This window comes from Narcine bancroftii, chromosome 11 (assembly GCF_036971445.1).
Source record: "Narcine bancroftii isolate sNarBan1 chromosome 11, sNarBan1.hap1, whole genome shotgun sequence".
Taxonomy (NCBI): domain Eukaryota; kingdom Metazoa; phylum Chordata; class Chondrichthyes; order Torpediniformes; family Narcinidae; genus Narcine; species Narcine bancroftii.
In genome coordinates, this window is record NC_091479.1 from 69,306,507 (window position 1) to 69,331,896 (window position 25,390).

General features: G+C 44.3%; 2 protein-coding genes and 1 long non-coding RNA gene across 8 annotated transcripts in view; 2 read left to right on the forward strand and 1 right to left on the reverse strand.

The window, feature by feature from the left end:
- Nucleotides 1-20,640, reverse strand: part of ccdc77 (coiled-coil domain containing 77) — a 63,592-nt gene extending 42,952 nt beyond the window's left edge. Inside the window, exons 1-6 of one of the 5 annotated variants that reach the window (XM_069903291.1) lie at nucleotides 20,550-20,624; nucleotides 20,372-20,410; nucleotides 16,032-16,097; nucleotides 6,264-6,480; nucleotides 1,799-1,941; nucleotides 1,218-1,314 (exon numbers count right to left, since the gene is read on the reverse strand). In XM_069903291.1, coding sequence (XP_069759392.1) covers nucleotides 1,218-1,314; nucleotides 1,799-1,941; nucleotides 6,264-6,473 — 450 coding nt within the window. In that variant the 5' untranslated portion in view covers nucleotides 6,474-6,480; nucleotides 16,032-16,097; nucleotides 20,372-20,410; nucleotides 20,550-20,624. Of the gene's footprint in view, nucleotides 1-1,217; nucleotides 1,315-1,798; nucleotides 1,942-6,263; nucleotides 6,481-10,700; nucleotides 10,774-12,543; nucleotides 12,638-16,031; nucleotides 16,098-20,371 lie in introns of those variants that run through there. The other 4 variants (XM_069903290.1, XM_069903289.1, XM_069903288.1 and 1 more) reach the window with 4 other exon arrangements.
- Nucleotides 12,407-20,620, forward strand: LOC138745865 (uncharacterized). The gene is made up of 3 exons (XR_011346555.1): nucleotides 12,407-13,088; nucleotides 16,068-16,204; nucleotides 20,334-20,620. It is a non-coding gene; the product is annotated as an uncharacterized lncRNA (long non-coding RNA).
- A 190-nt stretch (nucleotides 20,641-20,830) lies between the features above and the next one.
- kdm5a (lysine demethylase 5A) overlaps nucleotides 20,831-25,390 on the forward strand; it is a 176,932-nt gene continuing 172,372 nt past the window's right edge. The window contains exon 1 of one of the 2 annotated variants that reach the window (XM_069903296.1): nucleotides 20,831-21,433. In XM_069903296.1, the coding sequence (XP_069759397.1) occupies nucleotides 21,287-21,433 (147 nt within the window). In that variant the 5' untranslated portion in view covers nucleotides 20,831-21,286. The remainder of the gene's footprint in view (nucleotides 21,434-25,390) is intronic. The other variant, XM_069903294.1, reaches the window with a different exon arrangement.

The following is a 25,390-nucleotide window of genomic DNA, read 5'->3' on the forward strand; positions in this document are numbered from 1 at the left end:
CCCTCGGTCTTCTTTCCTCCAGCTCTCCATCCCCTTCCTTCTCCATTCAGAGTCATTCCCCTGCTTGTTGATGTGCCCTCCCTCCTCCCTTATCCACCTATTACCTCCTGCCTTTGGGACTGTGCTCCTCCCCCTACTGTTTTGTTCAGGCATCTGTCTACATTTTGTCATATCTCGATGGGCTCAAGCCCAAAACATTGTTTATGTATCTTTATTTTTGCTACATAAAATATACTGCTTGACTTGCTGAGTTTCTCCAGCATTGTGTTTTTAGTGGGAAAGAGAAAATAAGTTTGTTTTAAGTTGCAGATGATAGGGATAAATGGATAAGCGTAAAGGAATATTTCTGAAGGAAAAAAAAATGCTGGAAACACTTGCATGTGCTCATGAAGAGAGAGAAATTGAGCAAATATTACAAATTGGCTCCATCTGTCCATCATGCACCACCACAATCAGGTTTACCACCAAGATTATTAGATTCTCTTCATGTTCAGTAGGAAAAGAAATTCGTTGTACAAGTCCAACACTCCACCCACCAACCACTAGTTTGGGCATATACCCGAGGCTTATCAAACCAATTCAATCTCAATCTTTATGTCAGCTGAGCTGGCAAAATGAGCCACTGTCTGTTTACACCAGTATCTCAGACCATTTGTTTCCAAAATATTTATTAAACTGTCTCCGAGTCAATCGACATTTTTTTTTTTTTAATTTGATAATCTAAAACTCAGAAAACACTTTCTTACATTTAAAATTATGTTCCACATGTTAAAATCTCACCAGGACCTCAATTTTCATCCCTAACTTCTCGGCACTAATCTAATTCTGGCCTCTATTGCATCTTTGGTTTTAATAACTTTGACTCAATATTTCATCCCAAAAAGAATCAGGTGAAAATTTATTTCCTCAATTCCATCTAATCTTTTATCCAACTCAGGAGAAGGACCATTGTCTCAATACTGTGTACAAGAAAAAGAATGAACATCAGGGTGGTTGGAAGAGGAAACCATGGGGCAAAACAATCCCAAACTGAAGCTATTCACTTATAATTTCCCTGCCTTCAAACTTTGACCTATTTATAGTCTTATGGAGTGGAGGGTGAACACAAGCAATTACATGGAAAAATAACACAGTGATCCTAATTTTACAATAGGCTCTCCAAATATAAAAAGTAATGAACTAATTGTCCTTTCACCTCACCTCAGTACATGCATTACCTTATGTGGAGGTTCTTTGTGAAAGTAAGTGAGTGCTTCTTCTTCAGAACCCACCAGAGTTAAAAGATGTTGGATCTTTTTCCGATCTTCTAACTCCCTAACGAAAAAGTACAAACATTTGTACATGTGCAGGCATACTCATTTTTTTCCAACAACGTAGTACAGTTAGCACAACACCCTTACAACGCTGGTGATCAAGATCAGACTGGGGTTTGAATCCTACACTGTCTGTGAGGAGTTTGTACCTTATCCCAATGCATGGGTTTTCTCTGGGGTCTCCAGTTTCCTCCCACTATTCATAAAGGTACCAGGGGTGTAGGTTAATTGGGGGTAAATTGGGGGGGCATGGACCCATGGGCCGAAATGGCCAGTTACCGTGCTGTATGTATAAATAAATAAATAAATTAGGAGGAAAAAAGTGACAATTAAATGCTTGCTTCAGTAGGTCTATGGTAAGGAAGTAATGGCTGTTCCAATTGGTCAACAGCAACAAGACTGATCTCTGCAGGAAAGATTACACTGCTACCAACTGCATTAATTTTCACCAAACTGGAACAATACAGAGGAACTTTATTCCCTACCTAATTTTCAGCCGGTCATTTTCAGCATAAAGTCGTAGTACATGATCACGTTCCTGAAAGAGGTAAACTTGCATGTCACTGAGTGCTTTTTGAAGCTCCTCGATCTCCTCCTCCCTTTGTCGAATTTCCCACTGAAGTTTGTGCTGAGAAAAAAAAGAATCAAATTTAATACTGCCAAATTTAATAGCATCAAGACCGTTACACCTTTAATCTGTCAAATAGCTTTAAGCTTTCAAATTCACATGTTTGCTACTCTCTAACAGGAGTGATCCAGCATAGAATTGGAGAAAGGAAAAGAAAAACACTATACATTTTGCCAACATTCATACTTGGAACCTACAATCCACATTAGAAATACTCTCCTCATTTTTCCCCATCATCTTTTTCTTTAATCTTCGCTTTCACCCAACAACAAAATAAAGTTGGGTTTGACAAGTTATTTCTCATCTCTTATACAATTAAAGGAAAAGGCACAAAAAGAAAGAATTAAGATTGGTCTATCTGAACACTTGAATTAGCAGCTTGTAGAAGGTTACGGGACAATAACCCAGGAGACCGATGGAGAAATGTAAAGGAATGGGTACAAAGGAATAATAAGCAGAATGCAATCTTGTGCTATGAACAAATATGGGAAAATGTGAGACTTTTCACTCTGATAGAAAAACAATGTTTGGAATGTCAAAATAATGCCAGGGATCTTGGCATTTGTATGATAATGAGTTTATTTCACAATGTACATATGCACTGAAATGCAGAAAGTGCACTGAAGAATAAAACTGGACAAATGATGAGATATAGATTTAGGGAGCTATAACAACGTTGTGCTAGCCACTCCACTAACCATTCTGCTGTAACAATTATCCCCCCCCCCCCCCCTCCCCTCGCACTGACAACTCAACTCACCTCCACACAAGTGTCCCGGTTAGGCCCTTGGTGCACCTTCCTTGAGCTGACTTACCTCCACAAAAGTGTCCCTGTTAGATCCTCAACTACCCCCCTCTAAACCTCAATGGGCAATGCTGAAATCCTCTGGTAGTATGACCCCCTATGCTATTATATTTCTGTGTGAGGCGTCTACATATTTGCTCCTGTAAACCCTGACTGCAAGGATGCTTGTAATATAAATCCAGCAATGTAATCTCCCTTTGGGTTGCCAAGCTAAATGGCCTAATTTGAGAAATCTCATGGAATATCATCCCTCTATGGTTGCTGCAGAGAAATGGATCAGAGGTCAATCCACAGGACCATAAGAGAGGCAGAGAGGATCACTGGAGTCTCCCTCCAATTGAGATCACTGTCTGAAGAGGGTGCACAAAATCATTGAGGACACCTTCCACCCTGCACACAGCATTTTTTAGGTGCTCCCAGCACAGGTGGATAGGGTTCTAAAGAGAGCATTTGGCATATTGGCCTTCAAAAATCAACATATTGAGTAAAGGAGTTGGGATGATATGGTAAAGTTGTACAATACCAAATTTGGAGTATTGTGATCACCTAACTGCAGGAAAGATATAAACAAAATTGAGTGCGCAGATTTACTAGGATGTTGTCAGGACTTCAGGAACTGAGTTACAGGGAAAGGTTAAACAGTTTAGGACTTTATTCCCTGGAGCATAGATGATTGAGGGGTATGCAAGTAGACGTTTGGGGAGATATAAACCAGAGGACATGCATTAAGGGTGATAGGGGAAAAGTTTAGGCGGAACTTCACACAGAGATAGTGAAAATGGTGAAAGTGGGCTCAATTTTTACATTTCAGAAAAACTTGGATAGGTACATGGATGGGAATGGTTATGGAGGGTTATAGTTTGGCTGCAGGTCAATGGGAATAGGTAGTATAATAGTTTGGCATCAAAGAGCCGAAGGGCGGGAGGAGTCACGCGATGGAGTAGTGGCCGGACGGTGAACTCCAGCCCTCTCCAGAAAAGTCGGGAAAAACAAGAGAAAACACAAAGGCACAGAAATAAAAGTTACAGAAAAGTGAGTATAAAGGTGGAAAGAAGATGGCGACAAAAAAAGAAAAGTCGAAAGCAACGGTAAGAAGAGAGGAAGAGAAGACAAAGGAGGAAAAAGGTGAAGGCCTTACCTGTCCGAAGAGGCCCGCTGCGGAGAGAGAAACCCGCTCCCTCAGGTCGGTAAATAATGGACTACAAAAATGGCTCGCAGAGCTGAGTAAAAATGCGCAACCGCGCATGCGCGAAACTTCGCGCATGCGCGATGCGAATGAAAAAAAACACACCGACGGGAGGGGGGACCAGCTGGGGAGTCGATCTCCACAGCCGGCAACGACAGCTGCAGAACACCTGCAGCAAGAAGAGACCACAGAAGACAACAGAAACAAGAAAGAAGAGGAGGAAAGGGCAACAAAGAAACAACAGATGGCCAACCCAGAGGAAGAAGAAGAGGAAGAGTATGGTGAAATAGAAGAAGAAAAGAAAGGCAAGGTAAAGGATATACTTGCTCTTATTAGAGGATACATGGAATCATTTAAAGAATGGCAAACACAGGAATTTAAGGATTTAAGAAAAAGAATAAACAACACAGAAGAGAAAATAAATAAAATGGAGATGACCTTAACAGAAATGGGAAAGAAAATGGACAAGATGGAAGAGCGGGCAGTAGCAGCAGAAATGGAGGTAGAAGACTTAAAAAAGAAATTGGAGAAATCTAATAAAAAAACTAAAGAGACACAAGAACTACTAGCTCAAAAAATAGATACAATGGAAAACCATAACAGAAGAAATAACATAAAGATAGTGGGCCTTAAGGAAGATGAAGAAGGCAAGAATATGAGGGAGTTTATAAAAGAGTGGATCCCTAAGACCCTAGGATGTCCAGAACTACAGCAAGAATTGGAAATAGAAAGGGCACATAGAGTATTGGCCTCTAAACCACAACCACAACAAAAACCAAGATCTATTGTAGTAAAATTCCTAAGATATACTACAAGAGAAAAGGTACTGGAGAAGACAATGGAAAAAGTAAGAGAGGGCAACAAACCACTGGAGTATAAAGGGCAAAAAATCTTCATTTATCCAGATATAAGTTTTGAACTCCTAAAGAAGAGAAAAGAGTTCAATACAGCAAAGGCGATTTTATGGAAGAAAGGGTATAAATTTATACTAAAGCATCCAGCGGTATTGAAAATATTTATTCCAGGACAACAAAACAGACTATTCTCGGATCCAGAAGAAGCACGAAAATTTGCAGAACAATTACAAAAATAGACTGAGGGAGGAAGACGGGTAATGAGAGTTAAAATGATCACAATTGATATGTATGTGGGTAAAGACAAAAATAGACTGAGGGATGAAGACGGGTAATGAGAGTAAAAATGATCACGATTGATATGTATGCGGGTAAAGAGGTATAAGAGTGAATAGAGACAAGGAGCATACGTGAATGTATCTGTACTTAGAGGAAAATATAGATAGTATAGACAAGAATTAATAAGGGAAGGTAATGGAATAGAGAGAATAAGGAGGGAATTAAAAGAGTGACCTTGGTGACATATGAAAAGTGAAATCTTTTCTGGGGGAGGCGGGGTGGGGGGAAATAGCGGTCACTGCAAAATCAGTTGACGCTTGCGAGTGGATTCGCAAATCCAAATGGAGAGGGGAGATGTGGTTGTCCGACAAGGGATAAAGGACAATTCAGGAGGTGAATGGGAGATTGGGGATAAATAAGATAGAAATAGGAGAATAAGGAAAATGTTGGATGTTGTAGGAATGTTGTCTTATAAAGAGTTGAAAATAAGAAAACAGAAATGGAAAAGGAGGAAAGGTAATAATGGAAAAACGGAAAGAGAAGATAAACAAAATATAAAAGGGCTACGCTGAACTATATGTCTTTAAATATTAATGGAATACATAACCAAATTAAAAGGAATAAACTACCAAATTTAAATGAATAAATGTATTCCATTAGAAAAAATAACATATTGGTTAAGAAATAATATTGAAATATTCGAACAAGTATAGGAGCCTTACATTAAATACAATAGCGAAAACCTACCGGGGACAAACATTACCTAAGTTGATGGAAGGAGAAGGAAAGAAAAGAATGGACTCAGTAGAATTTCTGGTGTAATTTTGTTGAATGACAACATTGTCTGACTGGATTAATGCAACCTAGATTGTATACCTAAAATGGATGAGAGGGGGGGTGGGGGGGTGGTTTGGGAGGAAAGGGGGGGGGGGAGAAAAAGTCACTGTATATGTGTGAAAAAGAAATTGTGTATATCATGGCTAATGTGATTTATGGTGTGAAAAATAAAAAAATTTATTAAAAAAAAAAAAAAAAAGAGCCGAAGGGCCAGTTTTCTGTGCTGCAGTGTTCTATGTTCAACCTGTTCTATTTCTTCCAATTAAGTACAAAAAAAAGACTCCTTTTTTCCCTAAATGACACTTTTGCTGGATTGGCAGTTATTTGAAGCTATGGCATAGCTGTACCAGCTGAGAACTACCTGCTCTTCATATGTAGACTTGTATTTCTCCAGTCGATGCACAAGATTTTCATGCTCCTCATCAAATTGTGCAATTTTTTTACGGTAATACTCCAAGAGTTCCCGGGAAGGACGGAGATAAGCCAAGCGTTCATTTACTGATGGAATGGGTGGAGAACGGTCAGGCTGAGGTGTCTGCTGTTTAGCTGAGTACATTGAATTACAGCCCATAGTTGATCTACAAAACAAAACCAAAACTTTTTAAACAGATGATAAAAAAGCAATCCTGTATTCAATGTCCTTACGGGTACGAGGGTGGACATGGGGATTAAAGGGTAACATTTTATTCCAGAGAGATAAGATTGCAGGTGCAAAAAAAAAACAGCTTCAGAAAATTAGCTGGTCAGGCAGTATCCGGGAAAGGAAATGGACAGTCATCAAAACAGGTCAAGACCCTGAATCTGGACTGAATGAGAAAAGGGGGGACAAATTCATATATTAAGCAGCAAGAGAAATGGAGCAATCACTGGCAAGTTTTATTCTGATAGAGAAATAAACCACAGAAATACTCAGCAGGTCAAGGAGAGAAAACACAAGAGATCAGAGACAGTTCATCAGAACATCCACACTTATTCTGACACACTGGATCAAAAGAGATCAAACTCAAGCTTATTCACAATAAGCAATTTTCCGTTTTGTAAATAATTTAAAGTCTATTTTCACCCTTCGTGTCATGTCTATACATTCCCATCATTGTACATTTCTATATGCTGTTCTCTCTGCTTACACTATTGCCACCACTGAGGCACCTTGTTGTTACTCCCCCATTATTGTCTCAGGTGCTTCCCCTCAATCTCTGCTATGCCCAGTGATGGCAGCACTCTAGACTGTGGTTCTTCACACGCTAAGCCTCAGCGTATCCCTCGTCAAACCTCCTGCAGCCTGGAATGTGCCAGCTGGCAGCATTCTCTCACCGACATCTCTATGCACGACAATTTATAATTGTCGGAAATGCAGCAGTCCACACTCTTGTATGAAAGTCACATCACTTGACAAGGTATTGCAAGATGTTTTCACATTGCATAGTGCATTTGATACTGTGCACGTGGAGGTTTGCTATTTTATTCTCCATTATGGTTTAATGGAGTCTCCATTCGCAATCTTTACAATCCAGTGTCAATCAGTCTTAACTTTCATCTTCAGTGAACTTCAGGCTCAGGGCTCTTGCTCTGGGAATAGGATCTCATCAGGCAAAGCTGAAGGTGTTGATGGAGCGGGGTGGTGGTGGGGAGAAGAATCTGTGTGTGCTCCCTTTCCTTGTTTTGTATTCTCCTTCTCCCAGAGCGATGGCCTCTACACCAATCCCAGCCTCCAGCAGCTGTTTGGGGTGGGATGAGGGGAGAGGGTATACAGAATGTGACAGCTTCTTCACCACTCCCAGTCACACAGAGTGGGGGGGGGGGGTGGGGTGGTCTCTGCACCACTCCCTGTCTCCTAGAGTTGGTGGGGGGGGAAGGAAGAGGAGGCAACAGCCTCTGCACTGCTCCCAATCTCCCAGACCTGGTGGTCACTGGACTCCTCCCAGTCTCCCAGAGCTGGTCACTGGATCCTGTACATCCCACAGTTGGGCTTACTTGTAACCCACTGTTGCTTTGTTCCTTCCCTTCATCTTGGCACTTCCTCTGCCTTTGTACGCTCAAGCCGGCTTCATCCTCAGATGACGAAAGATTGCTGGCTCTGTGTGCATCTTGATCCTTTTCTTCCCATTATTTGCTGTGTCAGTTGCTCTGAAGTGGGTTTTCTTTCTTCTATTCATTGTCTGCCACATTTTCTCTGCAGCTCCCTCCTCAGGAGGCTGGGGTTTGAGGTGGACATGTGGGAATCTCCTTGTTCCCTCTGGTCTCGATCTCTACCAGGGTCTCTGTCGCAGTTGAAGATGACGTGTTAACTTCACTCAATGAGCTGATGTTGGTCATTTCCCCTCAATGCCTGTGTGAAGGTGGATACTCATTTTAGGTAAGCTCTGCAGAGCCAGCTTCCCCACACAAGTTGCAGCACTTACTCTCTGCATAGTCTTTTAGTCCCTTTCACAGTACCAACCCTCCAAGGAAGCGGGTAAACTTACTGGGTATGCTGCACTCGGGAAACTTTCCCGTTGCACCATGATTTATCTGGTTAATTGGCAACCCGATATTTTAGGGGGGGGGGGGGTCCTGCCTCCAGTGGTGACAGTGCGAGAGCAGGCTGTGCTTTCACACAACCAGAAGGTGATTAGTGAGTTAACTCAGCTAGGCTTTGACACTTGCTGCCACCAAGTGTCAAAGCCCAGTTGAATTTAACTTGCCCTGCCAGGTTGGGACTTTCCCACTGCGCAATTACCAGGAATAAACCCAGTAAATTACCCAGTTTAACCCACATGTAATTGGCAGTGTTTTGTTTTATCTGGTGGCTCTCCTGCTTGCAGTTCCTGCAGATGAATGTGCTGCAATGGACCATCACATGCCTAGGTTTGTTGCAGTTTGTTGAAGAACCCATGGTTTCCTGCAATAGCCAACACCCAGGGGGCATGGACAATGGCTCCTTTGCAGTCCTCTCTCAGCTTCACCTTCACTTGGCATTTTCTGGTCCAGATTCCAAATGTGTATTTGACGTCCACACAGGTCCCTGTGACATCATATTCCAGAAAGGTGAGCATGTTTACTACTGCCACGTGGGTTGAACATGTGCACCATGATAACTCCTTCCTTCTGCATTGGAAGGGTGAAGAGTGGCTGTGCCTTGACTCGTGAGAGGGAAGCCAGGTTCCCTTTACTTGATTTCCCCGAGCATCCTCTGCTATCCAGCCAGAGTCTTCAAGGTCGCATCAAAGTGACATCTGTGATAGCGTGAAAGTAGTAGATGGCCTTCGCCTCAAATTTGTAGCATTTCATCAAGACCCTTCTGGATAAAGAGGCCCTGGGTAAACAGTGAGACTTTACTTGTGTCCTCCATTGCCACCCTGACAGTTTTCCGGATTCTTTGACCTCCCGAGGAGTTTGGTGCTTCCTCTGGTGGTGATGGGCTGACTGCTGGAAAGGGCATGAGGTTGGTCCCCCAATTAGCATGGAACCACCCCTGTGATAGCCAGCCAGCTCACACCAGATCTCTTCTACTCCAATAGTCTTCTCATTTATCTTCCTCTTCCTTCTTTCTTAATGAGACAGCTTCTCAAAAGATCCAGTTGATCAGCTCACAGTACAAGACCAGAAGACAGAGAAGCAAAAATAAGCTATTCAGCCCATTGAGTCTGCCCCACTGAGCTGGTCCATTTTCCCACTCAGGTCCACTTCCCAGCCTTCTCCCCATAACCACTCATGACCTGGCTAATCCAGAACCTATCAATCTATCTTAAATACACCCAATGGCTTGGCCTCCACAACAGCCCTTGGCAACAATTTCTATAGATTTTCTACCCTCTGGCTAAAGAATTTCCACTCCATCTGTTCTCAGCAGCGTCCTTCAATCCTTAAATTGCGCCCTCTTGTCCTAGACTTTCCCAACATAGGGAACATCCTTTCCACATATACTATCCACGTCTTTCAACCTTCAAAATGTTTAATGAGATGTCCCCTCATTCTCCAAAATTCCAATGATTACAGACCAAGAGCTGTCAAACACTCCTCATATGATAACCTTTTCATTCCTGGAATCATCCTTGTAAACTTCCACTGAACCCTCTCCAACATCAGCATCTTCTTTTTTAAATGAGGCATCCAAATTGCCATAGAGCACTTGGCATCTTCTATGTCTTTTTTTTTTGTTGAAAATTTTATTTAAAATTTGGAATATACAATGAATAAACTTCCCCCTATCCTCTTGACACAAATGACAGCATTACATTTTCCTTCTTCACCACTGACTCAACATGAAAGTTTATCTTCAGGCTATCCTGCACGAGGACTCCTAGGACCCTTAGCATCTGAGTATTTTCAATTTTTCTCCACATTTAGAAAATTTTCTGCCCATTTATTTTTTCAAGGTGCTTTTGAAACATTCCTCCTCTCAGTCAACATCCTGTTCTCACACTCCCTGAGAACATTTAAAGGTGCTCACCCACACTTGATCTTCGCCAAAAAGACAAGAAGCTCATTGATTATCCCGTGTCCAATATGCAGAGTTTTGCAAGCAGTTCTGCTATTCATCCCACACATAGTACAGTAAGCAAACAGTATTGCACTGCATAATTGCAGAACAATATCAATTGGTGTAGAGGAAGGGGAGTATAGATTTATGCCTTGCAAATTCATGAAGAAGATGCATGGTTTGGGAGGTCCAGTTCACACTAATTTAACGTCATGAACTACAGCCGATAAAATGCACAAAAGTGTTGCAGCCATCACGCAGCATCTGGTACCTTACCTTCCTATAGGCACTGTGTTATCCACAAGTTACTCCAGTTCTTTTGTGTATTGTACTCACCTCGAGCACTTGCAGACTTTCCTGGGCATACGATGAGGAGACCCAGGCCGATTGACAGTGCACCACCCAGACCCACAGTGAGGAGACCCAGACCCACAGTGAGGAGACCCAGACCCACAGTGAGGAGACCCAGACCCACAGTGAGGAGACCCAGACCCACAGTGAGGAGACCCAGACCCACAGTGAGGAGACCCAGACCCACAGTGAGGAGACCCAGACCCACAGTGAGGAGACCCAGACCCACAGTGAGGAGACCCAGACCCACAGTGAGGAGACCCAGACCCACAGTGAGGAGACCCAGACCCACAGTGAGGAGACCCAGACCCACAGTGAGGAGACCCAGACCCACAGTGAGGAGACCCAGACCCACAGTGAGGAGACCCAGACCCACAGTGAGGAGACCCAGACCCACAGTGAGGAGACCCAGACCCACAGTGAGGAGACCCAGACCCACAGTGAGGAGACCCAGACCCACAGTGAGGAGACCCAGACCCACAGTGAGGAGACCCAGACCCACAGTGAGGAGACCCAGACCCACAGTGAGGAGACCCAGACCCACAGTGAGGAGACCCAGACCCACAGTGAGGAGACCCAGACCCACAGTGAGGAGACCCAGACCCACAGTGAGGAGACCCAGACCCACAGTGAGGAGACCCAGACCCACAGTGAGGAGACCCAGACCCACAGTGAGGAGACCCAGACCCACAGTGAGGAGACCCAGACCCACAGTGAGGAGACCCAGACCCACAGTGAGGAGACCCAGACCCACAGTGAGGAGACCCAGACCCACAGTGAGGAGACCCAGACCCACAGTGAGGAGTCCCCGGCCGACTGACGGTGCACCACCCAGACCCACAGTGAGGAGACCCCGGCCGACTGACGGTGCACCACCCAGACCCACAGTGAGGAGACCCCGGCCGACTGACGGTGCACCACCCAGACCCACAGTGAGGAGACCCCGGCCGACTGACGGAGCACCACCCAGACCCACAGTGAGGAGACCCCGGCCGACTGACGGTGCACCACCCAGACCCACAGTGAGGAGACCCCGGCCGACTGACGGTGCACCACCCAGACCCACAGTGAGGAGACCCCGGCCGACTGACGGTGCACCACCCAGACCCACAGTGAGGAGACCCCGGCCGACTGACGGTGCACCACCCAGACCCACAGTGAGGAGACCCCGGCCGACTGACGGTGCACCACCCAGACCCACAGTGAGGAGACCCCGGCCGACTGACGGTGCACCACCCAGACCCACAGTGAGGAGACCCCGGCCGACTGACGGTGCACCACCCAGACCCACAGTGAGGAGACCCCGGCCGACTGACGGTGCACCACCCAGACCCACAGTGAGGAGGCCCAGGACGACTGACGGTGCACCACCCAGACCCACAGTGAGGAGACCCCGGCCGACTGACGGTGCACCACCCAGACCCACAGTGAGGAGACCCCGGCCGACTGACGGTGCACCACCCAGACCCACAGTGAGGAGACCCCGGCCGACTGACGGTGCACCACCCAGACCCACAGTGAGGAGACCCCGGCCGACTGACGGTGCACCACCCAGACCCACAATGAGGAGACCCCGGCCGACTGACGGTGCACCACCCAGACCCACAGTGAGGAGACCCCGGCCGACTGACGGTGCACCACCCAGACCCACAGTGAGGAGACCCCGGCCGACTGACGGTGCACCACCCAGACACACAATGAGGAGGCCCAGGACGACTGACGGTGCACCACCCAGACCCACAGTGAGGAGACCCCGGCCGACTGACGGTGCACCACCCAGACCCACAGTGAGGAGACCCCGGCCGACTGACGGTGCACGGAAACTCACCGCACGCCACCCTCCATCTCGGACCAAGCCGCGATCACTCCGGCAACAAACCGCCACTCAAAACTCGGTTCGCTCTCCTCCAATCGTTTGCCACATAGATTTAGATCGAACCAATCAGGATCCAGGACGTCACCGATAGGGCAGCACGTTATGCAGACATGCGCGATGGACTGGGGTCATGGGGTGAAATGTGCCTCCTAAAGGAGGTTGTTTTGGGAAACTCGTGGTTTGGTTGGGAGGTGTGTGCATGAACGGGAAGAAATATATAATTGTGCTGCTATCGGTCCTTCTGAAAGAGGAATATTTTAAACAGCTTCCCATTCAATGCTGTTATCTGGAAAATATTATTTTAACGTTGAATATCGACCTGATCAGTCCTGAGGTTGCAGCTCCCATGGTGGCCACGTTATTATTTGATTTCTAACTGTTTATTGTTCCTTTAGTCGAACGTGTAACCTAGTCTTTCTGTATGTTATTGCACAAATACTGTATAAATCCTTCTTGTTTATTCGCCAAGGAGAAGGGAAGAGGATAATGTGGAGCAGGTCAGTATTAAGAAAATGGAGGTCTTTGACGTCACGTAAGGGTTCATAAATCACCAGGGACATTTGAAATTTCGGGAAACAAGAGAGGAGATAACTGGGATGAAATAAGTTTGTAGTTAATACAGAAAAGTGCTGGAGAAATTCAGTAGACCATGCAGCGTCCATAGGAGGCAATGTTTTCAGCCTGAGCTCTTCATCAAGGTATGAGCAAAAAAAGTAGACAGGCCCTCTGAATAAAAAGGTGGGGATGGGGCGGTAGGGTCGCTTATTTGAGCATTTTTGCTCTGCCTGCTGTAACTAGTGGCAACCCATTTCAATTCCCTGTCCCATTCCCATGCTGACGTGGTCTCATGTACCACTCTGATACCACCTGTAAATTGGAGGAACACGTTTCATATTCCATGCTCCAACCATACAACATTGCCCTCCAGTTTCCATTAGACCCCCCACCCCCATCCTTTCCCTATCCCTGTCTCCTTTCTTCCAGATTTACACCCCTTAACTCTCTTTCTCTCTCCCTCGGTCTCCTTTTCTTCAGCTCTCCATGCACAGAGCTACCCCCCCACCCATCAATTCTCAACTTTTCTCTCCTGACCTCCTATCCATGTCCACCTACAGCCTCAGCTGTTAGCTTGTGCTCCCACCCTGCCCCTTCTTATCTCCTCCCCCCATCTTTTTATTGAGATGTCTGTCTGTCTACTTTTTGCTCATACCTTGACAAAAGGCTCAGGACTGAAATGTTGATTATATATCTTTGCCTCCTATGTGGAACCTGCTGAATTTCTCCAGGACTTTTGGGCATTAAAAAGGAGATGACTGACTCTGATGGAGTTTGTACATCTTTGTTTGCCACTGGTGAGGTGCCAGAATACTGGAGGATAGTCATTTAAGATCCTTTATTTAAGAAGGGCAGCAGAGATAAACCATACAACTTGTGTGAGATTTATGTCAGAAGTAGCAAAGTTATTGGAGAAAAACTTAAGAGATATGATTTCTGTACATTTGGAATTGTCAACATGGTTTTGTATGATGGAAATCTTGCTTCACTATTTTAATTTGAATTTTTGAAGCTGTAGCTAAGTCAATTGGTAAAGGCAGAGTGATAGGTGGGAGGCGCAGTTAACACAGCGCTATTACAGTGCCAGTGACCAAGTTTGAATTCCTGTGACCTGCATGGGTTTGCTCTGGTTTCCTCCCTCCCTCCAAAACATACAGAGTTGATAGGTTAATTGGATGTAGTTGGGTGGCATAGATTTTATGGGTGTAAAGGGCCTTCTGGCATGCTGAATCAAAGTTAGATGTTGCCCTGACTTTAGTGAGGCAAGGTCCCACATGATAGACTGACCTAGAAGGAAAAGGCACATGGAAACCTAGGCAAGATAGCTAATAGAAACCATAATTCATTTGGTGATAAAGGCAGGGAATGGTAATAGAAGGGTACTTTAATGATTGGTTATCTCTTTCTTTGGCTTGGCTTCGCGGACGAAGATTTATGGAGGGGGTAAAAAGTCCACGTCAGCTGCAGGCTCGTTTGTGGCTGACAAGTCCGATGCAGGACAGGCAGACGCGGTTGCAGGGGAAAATTGGTTGGTTGGGGTTGGGTGTTGCGTTTTTCCTCCTTTGCCTTTTGTCAGTGACAAAATGATTGGTTATACTGCAGGGATAATTGTTGAGATTCTTGTTATTGAATATGAATGCAGGACACAAGATTAGTAAGCTGTGAATGACATTAAAGTTGGCAGTATTGTGGATAGCAAAGAAGGTTGTCTAAGGTAACAGCAGAGTATAGATCAGCTGAAAAATTGGGTTAGGCACTGACATGAATTTAATCCTGACATTTATGAAATGATGCATTTTGGAGAGTGAAATAAGGGTAAGGGAATAAACAGTAAAAGATAGGTCACTAAGGAGTGTTGAATGGAGATCTTGGGGTCCAAGACCACCGTTCCCCGAAAGCAGCAATACAAGTTGATAAAGTGGTGAAGAAATTGCATGGCTTACTTGGCTTTTATGACTATAGACTAGGACAAATGAATCAGACAAGTTCTTTACCAAGGTGGTTTCCTATTGTTTTGAGGTATATTTCCAATTTAGGATGCAGTAAATGATATAATCCATAATATTGATGTAGTAATATGTAACTTCACATTTTCACAACCACACACTTCACATATCCAAATTCCCATTTACAAACTCCATTACTGGGGTAAATTTTTATCTTATTTATCATTCAGCACAAATGATTTATAGCACAAACAGAAATATTTGATGTCTGTAATTACTTGGTGGATGATTAAGTCTTAATCTGAATTGCTACAGAGAAGATTCTACTTATTAAAACTCTGTCACAGAGAGCTGGGTTGTCAGACCTGTTCCCAATTGTGGGGTCTCTGGTCTCAATCTTAATTCCGTCCAAAACTTGCCATCTGCTCAGTCTGTTCCAGACTCACCAATTTCTGCAGCAGGTTCAATGATGGCATTGCATTAGAGCATACAAGGAGGAGTATGTATTAAAAATAGAAATAATTGCTACCAAGTTAAAACACCGAAGACATGATTTTGTCTCCAACTAAATATGATTGAGCACCAATGTCTATTCTTTTTAAGTAGTCTGAGGACATTTGGCATGTTTTCAAATACTCTAAATCAAACTAGTCAGTATACTTTTCATAATTCAAGACCTGGTTTTATTTAAAAACTGAATTGATTTGCAAATTGTGCCCCACAGTTCAGGTAGGCTGAGGGGAGGGTTTGGAGTTGGCATTGGAAGCTCCAGTCACTGGAGCTGGTAGCTCCCCACCGAGGGGAGGGTTCAGCCATTGGACATTGGGAGTTTTGGTCACTGGAGCTGGGAGCTCCCGACGCCCGTCTCTGAACCCTCCCTCGGCCTATACCGGAGCTTCTGATGCCCGAAAATGTATAAATTCTTAAAAATCAACTCACCAATTATTCCATGCTATTCTTTTGTTTCATCTCAAGGTATTTCTGTTTGAGTCCTCCATATCAGACCTGGCAAAATGAACATAACGCAGTGATACGTTATTTGGCCTCAACAATATTTTATTGAATCCAAGTGGATTACAAGACTACATATCACTCCTTTCATTAGATGAAAAGTAGGTAGTGTTCTGAGAAACTTTCACAGCAAAAAGTTTGAGTCTGTAAGATTATCCCATTTGTCCCAACTTAACTCCATTCAAGACCTGTTTGTGATCATAAATTCCTCTGGGTATGGGTATAATGGATATAAATAAACAGATTTATTAAATAACTTGTATTCCCCTTCTTTTAGTGACTGTAGCATGCATCTCTTTTCCTCTTGCAGGTCCTCTTCTACTCTTCACCTCTCCCTCTCTAATTCCACACCTTATATTTGAATTTATTAATTCCTGGACATTTTACTTTCTTGATTACTGAGTTGCTTCTTGCCTGGAATTGTGTGCCATTGAAATATTTCAACCCCTCCTTTGTTTTCTTTATCCCTTTGCATTTCTTGCTGGTAAGTTTAATGTTGAGTTAGAGTTGATTCGGCATCGTCTGCAAAGAGTAGATGCCGCTTTAGTTGCCCATTCAGAGCCAGCTCTTCAGCGCTTGACATCCTGCTTTGCGGAAACTGCCAAAATGTTTGGCCTGGAAGTCAGCCTGAAGAAAACTGAGGTCCTCCATCAGCCAGCTCCCCACCATGATTACTAGCCCCCCCACATCTCCATCGGGCACACAAAACTCAAAACGGTCAACCAGTTTACCTATCTCGGCTGCACCATTTCATCAGATGCAAGGATCGACAATGAGATAGACAACAGACTCGCCAAGGCAAATAGCGCCTTTGGAAGACTACACAAAAGAGTCTGGAAAAACAACCAACTGAAAAACCTCACAAAGATAAGCGTATACAGAGCCGTTGTCATACCCACACTCCTGTTCGGCTCCGAATCATGGGTCCTCTACCGGCACCACCTACGGCTCCTAGAACGCTTCCACCAGCGTTGTCTCCGCTCCATCCTCAACATCCATTGGAGCGCTTACATCCCTAACGTCGAAGTACTCGATGGCAGAGGTCGACAGCATCGAGTCCACGCTGCTGAAGATCCAGCTGCGCTGGATGGGTCACGTCTCCAGAATGGAGGACCATCGCCTTCCCAAGATCGTGTTATATGGCGAGCTCTCCACTGGCCACCGTGACAGAGGTGCACCAAAGAAAAGGTACAAGGACTGCCTAAAGAAATCTCTTGGTGCCTGCCACATTGACCACCGCCAGTGGGCTGATATCGCCTCAAACCGTGCATCTTGGCGCCTCACAGTTTGGCGGGCAGCAACCTCCTTTGAAGAAGACCGCAGAGCCTACCTCACTGACAAAAGGCAAAGGAGGAAAAACCCAACACCCAACCCCAACCAACCAATTTTCCCCTGCAACCGCTGCAATCGTGTCTGCCTGTCCCGCATCGGACTTGTCAGACACAAACGAGCCTGCAGCTGACGTGGACTTTTTACCCCCTCCATAAATCTTCGTCCGCGAAGCCAAGCCAAAGAAGAAGAGAGTTGATTATTGCCATATACTTGGATACTATGAAAATCTTAGTGTTGCATGCTATCCAGTCATTGCTAAATAATCGCCACTCTCCTGCAACGTTTGGATTTTAAAAATTCAGAGAAGATATGGTTAAAAACAAAGTGACAAGATTAATCGTGACAATGTCAAACTTAATAGGAAATCAGTTTAATTCACGGTGGATTCTTGCCAATCCAAGCAGTTGTGTGGGAATTTGACCCAATCCCTGGAAAAGCAGATTGTGTGGTTGCAGTAACTGTCCTGGCTCTGGTACCCACTGATAGCTATTCTGACAAGGGCATCTGTTTCAAACACAATTCTATTGTCATATATCCTAGATTTCATATTCTGCAACTTGTATTGTTCTATTTCAGCACATTCTTTGTTTCTTTAACAAACTCAAGAGACATGTTTGTGACTGCACCCAACTACTTTGGTTAAGGGGTAAAACACAGGATTCTGTTGACACTGTGATTAAGTGAGAGAGAAAAAACCTGCTGGAGCAAAGGCACTGTTTGACCTGCTGAGTTTCTCCAGCATTTGTGTGCTTTTTCACTTTGGTTCTTAGGCTCAATCTGTTGTACCCTAACCATCTTTACCACATTGTTCCACTGCTACTATGCATCAGTTTTGGAGTGTGTGAATGGGGATGCTGATTAAGTGGGCAGCTGTTTCCTGGATGGTGTCAAACTTAAGTGCTGCATTTATCCAGGTGGAAAGGCTTTCAGCATACTTGAATATGGCTTTAGAGAGTTAGGAGATGCATTACTTGCCACAGTATTCCTAGCCACTGACCTGCTCTTGTAGCCACATTGTGTACATGGCTGCTCTAGTTCAGTTTCTGGTCAATGGTGACCCCTCCCCAGGATATTGATAGTGAAGAGTCAGTGAAGGTAATGCCTTTGAATGTCAGTGGGTGAGAACTGAATTTTTTCGTTGGACATCATCATTGCCTGGCACTTGTGTGAATGTGACTTACCATTTATTGTCCCAGACTTGGACATTGTCTGCATATTGTTATGGACTGCTGCATTATCCAAGAAGTCAGAATAGTGCTGAACATTGTTCAATCATGAGCTAACATCCCCACTTCTACCCTGATTATTGAACGGGAGGTCATTGAAGAAGCAACTGAAGATAGTGGAACGACAGTAAGACAGGCCCTGATGGTGTACCTGGCAGTGTACTGAAAATCTGCACCAACCAACTAGCTGGAGTGTTCAAGGACATTTTCAACCTCTTATTGTGGCATCAAAGGTTCCCACCAGCTTCAAAAGGGCACTAATCATCCCAGTACCCAAGAAGAGTAGCCTCAATGTCTATCACCCAGGAGCACTAACTTCTTCTGATGAAATACTTTGAGAGGTGGTCATTGCTAGAATTAACATGGACCTAAGTAAAGATCTGGACCCACTGCAATTTGCCTGTCATCACAATTGTTCCACAGCAGGCTGGCTCTCCGCTCAGCTCTGGATCACCTCGAAAACAGCAATTCATACATATGGCTGCTCTTCATCAACTATAGCTTGATCTTCAATACCATTATTCCCTCAGTGCGGGTAAAGAAGCTGCAAAGTCTAGGACTCTTTACCCCACTCTGCGACTGGATCCTTGACTTTCTCATTGGAAGACCACAGAACAGTGTGCAGTTCTAGTCACCCAGCTATTGTAAAGTTGTCTTTAGCAGGAAGGGGTGCAGAAAAGAATGTTAATGGTGACGGGTGGACTTGTATTATCAGGAGAGGCTGGGACTTTCTCCCTAGAGCCGAGGAGGTTATGGGGGAAGCCGACATTTGTAAAATCAAAGAGGACATAGAAAACATTAATGTCAGAATCTTTCTCCTGGGGAAGGGGAATCCAAAAACAGAGAGCATGACTTACAGTGAGGGGAAAGATTGAAAAAGGAACTGAGGAGCATCTTTTTCACGATGTGGTAAGTATATTGAACAGGCTGCCAGAGGAATTAGTGGAGCTCAGAACAATTGTAATGTTCAAAATGTAGCACATGAAAACCTGCAGGGGTCATCTACTGCATCCGGTGCTCTCACTGTGGTCTCTTCTCCATCGGAGAGACTGGATGGAGACTGGGAGATCGCTTTGTTGAGCACCTCGGCTCTGTCCGCTGCTATAGCGTGGATCTCCCAGTGGCCACCCATTTCAATTCTCCATCCCATTCCCTTGCCAACATGTCTGTCCATGGTCTCATGTACTGCCAGACTGAGATCACATGTAAATTGGAGGAACAACATCTCATCTTCCGACTGGGCACCTTCCAGCCAGATGGCATTAATACTGACTTCTCTGGTTCTATTGAACCCCAGCCTCTTGCTTCCTTTCCACCACCCCCCCCCCACCCCCCTCGTGGTCTCTCCATTCCCTGCTCCTTTCGCACAGACATAATAAATTCCACTTTGCCCCCTATCGCACGTAACCTTTTGTTTGTCTGGATTCCTCCCCCATTGTTTGAATTCTGAGACTTTCTGATATATCCTTCCTTTTCTGATTTTTCCTTGAAGACGGGCTCAGGCCCGAAACATCGGTAAACTGAATCAGAATTTATTGTCACGAACAAGGCACAAAATTCAGTATTTTGAGACAGCATCATAGGGCCAACCTTCATATTATTAAACCATCTACAACAATAATATATACATATAAAATTTAAAAAAAATATAATGTATCTTTGTCTCCTTTAGATGCTCAATAGATCAGCTGAGATCCCAGCTCCACTCACAGCGTCTGCAGCCTGTCGGGTTCCTCACATGAAAGACATCTACTGGGAGTAAAAATTGTGGCTTTTGATTAAAGATTCATGATACTTTGGAGCTAAATTAAAGATGCATATTGACACAACTTGTGATTTGCAATGCACTGCCCGTAGAGGTTCAGAAGTGAATTCGAAAAAGACGGACTTGGAAAAAGTGTAACGACTGAGCGAGGGCTGCGAGTGGAACTATCTGGGCCACTCGTTCAGCGACCATCCACGACCAATCACGTCGTACCATTTGTAGACGAGCTCCGAAGGGGCAAATAGGAAGATGAGTCACAATCAACGAAAGGTTTTGTTTTTGCCAGCCGAGCCAATGGACATTGAGCATTCACAGCCAATAGCGTGGCCCCTTTGTAGCATTGGCCAATCGGCGGCCCCGTGAGATTCTTTAAACCGTACGGGTGCGGAACGTCTGATCCTTCCGCGGTTTGAATACACAAACTCTAGTCCTTAAATAAATATCGCGGCACACGTGGTGGCATCGAAATGGAAAGGTGGGCGGTGCATTGAGGCGCGACGCAGCGCCGGGGTGGACGCTGGTCGCGCTGGGACGGAGGCAAGGTGTCGTGGAACTATTTCCCGGCGGCGGGCTTTGTATGGGTGAGACGCCGCCAGGGTCGGTGGAAGTGGCCCTGGGGTCCGCGCCGTCTGTTGTCCGCCTCCGCGTCCCCATCGGCTCCCGGGCTGGCTTCAGAGGGGCGGACGGGCTCCACCTTCCCTTCGGTTCCTTGGCCGTCGTTGGCCTGTGGCGAGGCCGCGCTGAAGCGGTAATAGCCCACCCCGGGCGGCGTTGAGGCGGACCCAGCCCCCGGGCCGAGGCCCCTGGTCCACTCTTTGTGTCGGAATTGTTCGCTCGCTGGCAGATGTCAAGCTGCAGCCATGTGGATTTTTTCCGAGTTCATCCCGCCGCCCGAGTGTCCCGTGTTCGAGCCCAGTTGGGAAGAATTCAGCGAACCGTTAGCCTACATCAACAAGATCAGGCCTATCGCCCAGCGGAGCGGCATCTGCAAAATCCGCCCGCCTAAGGTGAGCCCCCTCCCCCGACGTTGGGTTGGGTACAAGAGTGGGTCGGTCTGGCCCCCCACTCGTTGCTTGCAGTGTGGTCACTGTCCCCTTCTATGGGCAACAGGAACCAGGGAGCCCCGTCTTGTAAGACGAGTAGGCCATACGACCTGAGCCAGCTTTGTTACTGTACTGAGTTATGGCTGATCATCTCTGCACCAGATTTCTGCACTATCTTTGTATTCTAGTTTTGGATGCCACCCTGACCGAAGAAATTTGTCATCTCCGGCCTAAATAGACTTTCCCATGTTCTCAGATAAGCCCTCTAATTTTACACTTTAAAGGTGGGGGCAAGCAGCTTCTCTGCATCTACATTGTATGCACAGCCACCATTTCTCATTCTTAGCTCCTGGAGAATACAAGGGTGGTATATTCAATCTTTGTATGGATGATTTGCCACCCTAAGAAATAGTTGAGTGAAACTTCACCGTTCTCCCTCCCAAACGAAAGCCTGAAGATCCATTCTGGGCAAATACATTGCGGGTAGGCAACTGGTGGGGAGGTCTTGATGCCTACCTCAAGTTTGGGCATGGGACCCCTCCATTGTCAGTGTTTTGGGCTCCATGGTCAAAACTAGCAGGCTGCACATAAGCCATCAGGAGAAATGCAATTCATCCCAATTTAATTTGAACTATTGCAGGAATCAAATCTGCATCATTCAAGTGATAAATAACAGATGAAGCTGTGGGTTCTGCAAAAGTAGAGCAAATCGGAAAAGCTAAGTATTGAAAACGATAGTAAGGCTCAGCAAGTCAGGCAGCGTCTGTGGAGGGAGAAACAACTTGCATTTTAAGTTGATGACCTTGCACGACATATTTTGCTGATTTTTGGCACTGTGTAAAGTGCTTGAGCATCAGCACAGAATTAAATGGTTTTGAGTATTACAGATGAACTCAGCATAATCGAATGGGATAACAGCTTTGCCATGTTTTGGTGATAATTGGCTCTGTTATGAATATATTTTGGAAATCAGTCTTCAATGATTTTTTTCTTTAAAATCTATATTTAACTTTTCCCTCATCTTCCTCTACATGAAATATTGTATCAGCCTGGCAACTACTTTTGTTGTCCAGGGTTTCGGCAGCATTCTCCTAAATGTTTCCTGCAGTGTTTCTGTTGTCAGGACCTGTGATATGGTCAAAAGTACACACTGCTGCCATGATTTAACTTCTCTTGTGCATTTCTGATGAGAGGTATTCTGTACCTCAACAAATAAAGGAAATACTATAGAGAAGGGACCAGAGAATATTTGAAGGTGATTAGCACCATTCTAAACAATCTTTCAGAGAAGTGGGTGATTTTCTGACTGTTGTGGCTTGTGCTTGATTTCTTGATGTCTGACTTGAACATTCGAGCTTCTGATTTGAGAGAGAGTCTGTTGGGCAAAAGCATCAAGCAGCAGCAATTGGTGCCATTGTATTTCCCCAGGTTGCTGCAAATATTTGGATTGTCTATTAATTGGTATAAAAATTTTAGGATTTTTTTTCCAAAGCTCCCAGCTCAATGATCTATGCGTTTGTTTTTAAATTGTTGTCTGTCAATGAATTTAAAACCATCAGTTCTGATGAAAAGGACCTGTATACTTTCCTCGTGTAAATGGAAAAAAAAACTACACATAACTGGCAATAGTGGAACCTTTTCTTTTAAAACAGAAAATGTTGCACTCAGAATGTCAGGCTGCAACTGTGGAAAGAGAAGCAGTTGATGATACGGGATAGAAACATCAATGTTTTTCTTTGCATAGATGCTTCCTCACCAACTGAGTATTTCCAGAATGTGGTTTTTGGAAAATGTGGTTGTCCATACAAAGCTCACATTGCCTCAGAAGCTATTTTCAATCCAGGTAACATCCTGGTTAATCTCTTCTGCACTCTTTCCATAGATTTCATATCCTTCCTATAATGAGGTGACCGGCCGGAACTGAACACAATACTCCAAATGTAGCCTAACCAGAGATTTGTAACATAACCTCTTGACTCTTAAACTCAATCCCCCATTAATGAAGCCCAGCATGCCATCAGCTTTCTTGACTATCCTATCAAATTGAGCAGAAATCTTGAGGGATGCATGGATTTGGACACCAAGGTCCCTCTGTTCATCCACATTCTTAACCCTGTATTCAGCCTTCTGGTGATTTACTAAGGAATAGTTGACAATACCAAATTTTCAATATACAGTAAATCTCCATCATCTGGCGAATTACTCTGTCGATTGAGACTCACTCTTACAATGCCTAACTAATACACCTGCCTTAAGAATACACCATTTAAAAAACAAAAGACAATGCAAAATATAATTTGGAAAAAAAATCAGTATTGTAGTCTTTAATTATGTCAAGTTCACTTCAATCAACTAATTCCCATAATTTACAAAATTTAAATTTGAACTCCAGTCGCTGGCGCTGTAACAGTATTGTGGTAGCTGCTATGTTAACCATGCTGCTGTCATAATTTAACACCCCCTCTCCCCCCAAGTAAAAATATTTATAGGTAAAGCCTTACTACTTACTATACTTAGTACTAATAAAGATAAAGACAATTGCTAGGCAGGGATAGGGAGACACTTTAAACTAGTCACCCCAGCAGCAAGTGGCATTGGCTGGCTCTTCATCCTGGTGTCCCAGTCAGACCCTTGCTGCAACCTGACTCACCTCCACACATCATTCCCAGTCAGGCCCTTGGCGCACCTTCCTTTAAATTCAAACCCCATTTACGAGCGCTGTAAAAGTATTGCATGTATTGCATTAATGGTGCTGCCATCGTAATTGACACTCCTCCCCCAATTTACAGATAAAGCTTTACTAATCTATAGTACTTAATGTACTAATAAAGACAAAAATTCTTAGCAGGCAGGAGTGGGGAGACACTTTGGGAGAGTTACCTCAGTGGCTAGAGGCATCAGCCAGGTTTTCATTCTAGGCGACACCACTTTATTTAAACACAACTTCATTGTAACTTTATTTAAACAGCAGGCGGGGACGGAGCACACAGGGGAGCTCTGCTGGCTGAATGTTTGTTCCCAAGGGGTTGTGTGTTGCTTTGGAGAACATTTGCTTTTAATTTTAAACTTTTATTTAAAACTTTATTTATCTTAAAATATAATTATATTTATTTCCTTTTTTTGCCAGTTGTTTGAGTTTCTGATTGATTGAGTGCTGGATAATGGGGGCTCTTTTCTAACTCTATTTGGCCACCAGGCAATGTTTTGTTTTATCCTTGTGTTCCATTTATTGCAGCTTTCAATAAGCGCATTTTATTATTCCTCTTTTTTCTGCTAAAACGTGTTATTTGACTGCAATAAAGGACCATCAGGTCTGTAAGCATTTCATAAGTGAATTTGTGCTGCTGATCTGTTATTGAATTCTTTGTTCATTATATTTTAAGCCATTGTATTATCTGGAAAATTTGAAATGTTATTCTTTATATCCATGTGCAGTTTGGTGACTTATTTATGAGGTTGTGAATACTACTTTCTCCCTTGTGCCCAAGCAAGTTTTCTAACTGTACAGCCATTGCCTGATTTTTCTATTCCTTAGAATTCTATTTTATTAAATGCCTTTTATAGCACCAACTGTCTTAGCCTCTATTACTCCTTCATTATGGTTTGTGAAGTAAAATTTGCCATTCCATATCACTCTCATTGCTGTTATTGAAAAATTCTCTCCACTGGGTTCTTCATGGCTTTTTGAATAGTTCTCTGGCATTATTTTCATGTTTAGAAAGGATGGAAGGCTGTGAATGATGCTAGACTTTCAAATAATTCATGACACAAACTAATTTGAGAGCATATTTAGAGCCAGAGGTTTGGAATATTTCAGAGGTCACTTCACTGCTTAAGACTAGTGGAGTTCCATGGGGATCTGTTCTGGGACCTGTGCTGTATGATTTTTATAAATGACCTGGATGAAGGGGTGGAAGGATG